Genomic DNA, 7,033 nt, shown 5'->3' on the forward strand with positions numbered 1-7,033 from the left:
CATAGTGATGTGATGAATGAAAAAAAAAATATCCGTATTATTGTCCTGGTGACCATAGTGATGTGATGAATGAAAAAAAAATCTGTATTTTTGTCCTGGTGACCATAGTGATGTGATGAATGAAATAACGATATGTTTCAGGAAGTTGAAGTAGCAGAATAACTTCATTCTACTGTTTTGTTTCACCTATTTTTATAGAATTATCTATTTAATAATGAATTTAGAGTATTGTTACACTTCTTTCATAGACTAAGTTTTAAGATAATTAAAAATTAGATTATCGCAAAGTGAAGAGTAAACCAACTTCATTAAAAAAAATGTAATTTCGTAATTATTTACACTTTTAATTGTATAAATAATTTTATTCAAACTATCTAAACTTCTAATAACAAATTTCTTTATAATTTTAGACAGATCATAAAACGTTCATTGAGGGGGGGAGGAGTGGTACTTTTTAATCTGGATGTATCATTCCATCCTCCGAACTACTTCTCTATCGTGTGAAGAGCTGCTTTTACTACTACACCGTGGTCAGTCTCATGAACGAATCAAAGTCGACCCCAGGTAGGTCAACAACCATCGTATGTTTCTTGGCTTTGGTTTTGTTAAACTTGAAATGTGTTTCGTTCAAAGAGAATGTTAATTTGTAAAAATGTCGTGAAATATATTGAGAAAATGCTGAATACTCAATAGCATGACTCGATGTTTTTTAAACAAGCTGTAACAGTTGTTTGTTCGTTCGTTTTGTTTGCTTGTTTCATAATATCGTGCAAAACTACATTGACTTGATGATAAAGCCTGTATGTACTTTACCAATGGAGTAAAGGGATGGCAGATAATCATCAGCTCTTGGACTACTCTTGCCTAACTGAGTCTTGGGAATTGACCATCCACTAAGGGACACTGATTACACTTCCTAAATGATTTAAGCCTAATTGAATAGTAGGATTTGACCATCCACTAAGGGACTTTAATTACACTTACTAAATGTTATAATTATGAATGAAAGATGACCCATATTATTGTCTTAGTTTTTGTGTGGTCACCCAGAGTACAGTATGGACTATTAGAAATCAGTAACCTAGAAATATAAATAGTCAAAGTAAACAATCACAGTCACAGTTCCTACTCGTGGTGGTTAGTTCACAGTTCTCACTCCCGGTGGCTAGTTCACAGTTCCCACTCACGGTGGTTAGTTCACAGTTCTCACTCGCAGTGGTTAGTTCACAGTTCTCACTCGCAGTGGTTAGTTCACAGTTCTCACTCGCAGTGGTTAGTTCACAGTTCTCACTCGCAGTGGTTAGTTCACAGTTCTCACTCGCAGTGGTTAGTTCACAGTTCTCACTCGCAGTGGTTAGTTCACAGTTCCCACTCGCAGTGGTTAGTTCACAGTTCCCACTCGCAGTGGTTAGTTCACAGTTCCCTCTTGCGGTGGTTAGTTCACAGTTCCCACTCGCGGTGGTTAGTTCACAGTTCCCTCTTGCGGTGGTTAGTTCACAGTTCCCACTCACGGTGGTTAGTTCACAGTTCCCACTCGCGGTGGTAGTTCAAAGTTCCCACTCGCGCTGGTTAGTTCACAGTTCCCACCATTCTAGAAGATAGATGAAGTTATTGTTTCATTCCCAGATATCATCATTAATTCAAAGGTTTTGAAGATCTGAGAGATTATTATTTTATGATTTTGTTACCAGATAACCATTGATTCAAAGCTGTTTGAGATGATGTAATCTTACCTGTGAATGACGTGATGATGATACTATCTAATGATGCTAAGAATGTTGAAATTTCAGCATTATGTGTGTGACATTTGGTTTAGTTAACAAAATATATCAATAATTTGCCTTATTGAGGGGTCACCAGTATTAATCACTTGCACCACTATACAGTAATGTGTAGACACTAAAATGACGTTACATAAGAAATGCTTAACGTTGCAATTTGTACTGTAAAACGAGAAGAATTATGCACTCTGTAGGCTACAACACATATGAACTTCAAAAGCAAGAAATAAAAATATTTTTTACTCCTAATTTTAATTTTATTTACTCTTGAAACAGAACACTTTCGAGAACCCTGCAGAAATATATCTATTTTTGTAGATTTTATTTTTGACAGTATTAAAGTTTGTGTCAGAATATTTATAATACATTGATTCTCAAAAAATCTGAATTAAAACTGTAATGTCCTTGTACAATCTCATTAAATGGTCATGGATAAATAATGCAAGATCCTTAATGACCAAAAATTTGAAAATTCTGTGTTTGGAGGACCATTGCAGCTGAAATATCTGGATGCAGGTTAATTTCCTCTACAAAGTATTCTATATACTTCTAACAACCTGTCTCTTAGCATCTAGCGAATCTGGTCAAGATAGTAGATACAGTTTGGGAATCTTCTATTTACCTTATAACAAATACCACACTGTGCAGATGAAGGAAGACATTTTACAAAGGGGATGCTTCCTGCTCAACGCTGAAAGAAAAAATTGAGAAATAAACCACTTTGAAATGTGATTTAAGGCAAGACCAGGATTGTTACATAATCGTCATATGAACCTGATTTAAGGCAAGACCAGGATTGTTACTTAAAGGCCTTAGGAAGCTGATTTAAGGCAAGACCAGGATTGTTACATAAACGTCATATGAACCTGATTTAAGGCAAGACCAAGATTGTTACATAATCGTCATATAAACCTGATTTAAGGCAAGACCAGGATAGTTACATAATCGTCATATGAACCTGATTTAAGGCAAGACCAGAATTGTTACTTAAACGTCATATGAACCTGTTAATATTTAACTATTATGCAACATAAATGTTAGGTTGTGAAATGAAGATGCCAAGGTTCGAGACAAAATGCCACTCAACATGCTCCATAATTTCAACTTGGGTGCATTGTTATTAGATTCAAAGAGCTACTGTTTGTTTGTAATTAAGCACAAAGCTACACAATTGGCTATCTATGCTCTGCCCACCACGGGTATCGAAACCCGAATTCTCGCGTTGTAAATCCGCAGACATGCCGCTGTGCCACTGGGGGGGGGGGGGGGGCGTAGTGTTACTGTTATATCTGAACTCCAGGATTTCTTATCTGGCTGCTAGCTCTCGTGTGTAAAAGGCGTCATTCAGTGTGAAAATTTTTGAGTTGAGGAAAACGAGAATTTTAACAGATTCAGCCGCCTGGTGTGGCCTGTAGTTAGTGTGCTGGTCTCTGAATCTTGGTGCATGCCTTGCCCCTGCTCCTGTAAAGTCATGCCCTACACTTTGGGTCCAATGGCGCATTATAAGAGTGATGGACAAATTCCACTATTCGACTAAAATAGCCAAACAATTTATGATGAGCACTGTTGACCAGCTGCTTTCCCTGTAGTTTATTACTTCCAAGCTAGTGACAGCTACTGCAGGAACTATTTTTTATAGCTTTGCGAGAATATCCAAAACAAACAAGTTTAGATACAGAAACCATTACAGTACCAGGACAAACTTCGTACCAGATCAGTTCAACGTTTATGTATTTTAAAGCTCATTTCTTGTTTGCTCTTTTATTCAGTAACATGACACTGGTTGAAATTTAATTGTAATCTATCTCTATGAAAGAAGGAAAATTGTAATTATAAAACCAGCAGTATATTATATCGAGAGCTGAGTTGGTTAATTTCAGGCTCTCTCTTATAAGGAGGATCATAAAATAATTTGAATAAACAACTACGTCACGCTAATCTAGGGTGTGTTCTAGTAGTTGTCCAATGATGAACAAGCCTAGGTATAAAAGAAAGTTGCTCACACACACAAATTGAAGCCAACTTCGTTTATAAATCACTCGTGGTTTTATAAAGTTACAGAAGCTAGGCACGTGTGATATTGATAATTTATACGTGTATATCACTCGTGGGAACAGAGAAACGCGGATCATTAAACAGGCCGATTTTATAAGTAGAATATTATATTAACATCTGTATATATGCGAAGAGACAAAACAACTTCCAATAATACCACACCAAACGACAGCTTGCTTCATTTACACTCTAAATCACCGTTTCCTGACGCATGCCAGTTACTATGGCGACCACGGAACAATACATTCTGCGTGTGCGCAGGTTAAAAATAGCACCAAATCAATTATTATTGTTATTGTTTCAGTGGAAGCAGAGTTTGATGGGACAAACACAATACCTAAATATAGCTCTGGCTCGTAGGTAACATGAATATGTTCATATGTTTACACAGTGCAGAATGTGTGCTACAATGTGCCAGCAGAGCTGGAGATAATTTATTCGTTAAACTGAAGCATGGCTGGCTCGAATGATTTCAGCCTGACAGGTTTGCAGCGATCTGTTTATTTCATTATATTTTTTTTAATCAAAAGTAAGCATTCCGAATGGGCTGTATAAATAATACACGTATTGAGTTTAACACAGATGTATCGGAGAAATAAAGTCAACGTTTGATAGTACACAATTAATTTAAAATGAGGCTGTCCCCAGTCTCGAAATACAATAAAAAATTATTTTATGTAATAATTTTACTGTATATATGAATAAAATACTGGAAGCTGTTTCGTACACTATATGTGTTTCAACATCTTAACGCGTCGTAATCTAAATGGCCTGGTCCGGCATGGCCAGGTAGTTAGGGCGCTTGACTCGCAATTTGAGACTCACGGGTTCGAATCCCCATCCCACCAAACATGCTCGCCCTTTCAACTGGTGAAGGTCAATTCCATTATTCGTTGGTAAAAGAGTAGCCCAAGAGTTGGCTGTCGATAGTGATGACTAACTGCCTTCCCTCTAGTCTTTCACTGCTAAATTAGGGACGGCTAGCGTAGATAGCCCTCGTGAAGCTTACCGCGAAATTCAAAAACAAACAAACGTAATCTTATAACGTATTAAAGGGAGGAAGAGGTCTCAGAGTACCTGACCCTCCTAGGTCACAAAGACCTAAATTCCTATTAGGAGAGAGGAACGTATTAAATTTGATGGATAACATTATTTTCCTGAAAACCATTTTTTGTCAAGTCACTTTAAAAAAACAAACATTACAGCATTGTTTCGGTTAAAATATTACAAAACTATTTGTAAAACTAAAATGTGTAGACTTGTATCTATTATACAGAAAGAGATTGATTCATTAAGTTCGATTAGTGGAATATACGACGCAGCATTATCGATACACTTATAAAGTGTGGAACTTCCAATTATTTAGCAAAATACAACACAACCAACAAACTGAATTTCAATGAGACAAGTATCGAAAAACTTGTACCTAACAGGAATATAAACGACCTGACGAGACGGGGGTTTGTTATGTAGTTAAGCACGAAGTTATACAATGGGCTATCTATGTTTGTACCCTTATGACCTTAGGGAGTTTTGGCGTTGGGATCTGACCCCCTTCTATGTCATCCCCTGGGCTCCCTATGTATTCCCTGTGAGTTGAACGGGAAGGAAGCTAGTTATTTCCCCGAAGGGCGCCTGGAGGGGGTCATCTGTTTGAACTACTCGCACAACAGTAGTGTGTGTTGTCTGTCAGTCAGTAGGCTCTGATTGTTTGGTTTTGAATTTCGCGCAAAGCTACACGAGGGCTATCTGCGCTAGCAGTTCCTAATTTAGAAGTGTAAGACCAGAGGGAAGGCAGCTAGTCATCACCACCCACCGCCAACTCTTGGGTTACTCTTTTACCAACGAATAGTGGGATTGACCGTCACATTATAACGCCCTCACGGCTGAAAGGCCGAGCATGTTTGGTGTGACGGGGATTCGAATCCGCGACCCACAGATTGCGAGTCGAGCGCTCAAACCACCTGGCCATGCCGGGCCCAGTAGGCACTGAAATTACATGATATAAGGGACGCTTAACGTTGCAATTTGTACTGTTGTGACGTCATTTAAACATGCACATGCCATGGATCACGAGAGGAATTATGCACTGCACTCTATAGACATAGCATGACATATGAACTTCAAAAGCAAGAAACAAAAATATTTGTTACTTTTAGTTTTGATTTTATTTACTCTTGAAACAGAACACTTTCGGAGACCCTGCGGAAGTACATCTAGTAACTGTTTTGTTTTCTTGTTAAGCACAAAGTTACACAATCGGGTAGCTGTGCTGTGCCCACCACGGGTATCGAAATCCGCTACTTCATGTTATAAGCCTTCAGGCTTACCGCTGAGTCACTAGGGGTCACGAGGCTGAGAACACGCTTTAGTATCTGTACACACAATGGGTGATTATCTATAATAATGATAAAAACCTGTCTGTCTGTGTGACCAAAAGGAAAAGAACCAAGAGAACTGAAACATTGCACGCTTACTAAAGGGATTCTGGGGTGCTCACCTGGGTATTATTTTTTTAGATTTGACTCAGAAAAAATGTTGACCAATTTTTTGCCTTATAGACCTTAAATCCCATATTTCTGTTTCCTGAAGGTCTACAGAAAAGTATAATTTTTTTTCTAATTCTCACTTACTGAATGAACAATATGTGGAGGTTTTCTTTCAAATACTGTTGGTCAAAAAAATCTGCCAAAATCAGAAACCAATTGGCATATTTTACCAAAAATGGGAAACAAAAATCAACAGGGTATGGGGCCAAACACTTATTAGTCAGTCAAAGTCAACAGGGAGGGAAACAAAGGCATCGGGACCTCCCAGGACCCATGGAACGGATCCTCAGAATATTAGAAAAGGTTTAAATAAATAGAGTTCGAGAAATTACACTAAACAAAACAGTTAAAGAATATTGACGCATGAAAAAAATTCAAATACAAGCATATGAAGAAAAATATAAATCTGAGAATTAAAAAATAAATGTTGAATTGAACTAAGTTTGGAAAACGGCGGGAAGAAAAATATGAATAGGAGAATATTGGAGAATTCGAAAAATGGAAAAAAATAATAATAAAAACACAGGAAGAAAAAATGAATGTGAGAAGCTAAATTAAAACTATTTGGTTTTTAAAAGAGTTGAACAGACAAATCAGTTAAAGAATTGGCGCACTCGGGTAGATATAGAAGTAATTAAGATAATGGAG

At 37.4% G+C, this 7,033-nt stretch overlaps 1 protein-coding gene across 1 annotated transcript in view; it reads left to right on the forward strand.

Annotated features, from left to right (window-relative positions):
* The first annotated feature begins 407 nt into the window (after window positions 1-407).
* The window catches only part of LOC106462397 (histone deacetylase 4-like), a 42,519-nt gene continuing 35,893 nt past the window's right edge, over window positions 408-7,033 (forward strand). Inside the window, exon 1 of the mRNA XM_013922322.2 lies at window positions 408-564. Within this exon, the coding sequence (XP_013777776.1) occupies window positions 540-564 (25 nt within the window). The 5' untranslated portion in view covers window positions 408-539. The remainder of the gene's footprint in view (window positions 565-7,033) is intronic.

This window comes from Limulus polyphemus, unplaced genomic scaffold (assembly GCF_000517525.1).
Source record: "Limulus polyphemus unplaced genomic scaffold, Limulus_polyphemus-2.1.2 Scaffold1157, whole genome shotgun sequence".
Taxonomy (NCBI): domain Eukaryota; kingdom Metazoa; phylum Arthropoda; class Merostomata; order Xiphosura; family Limulidae; genus Limulus; species Limulus polyphemus.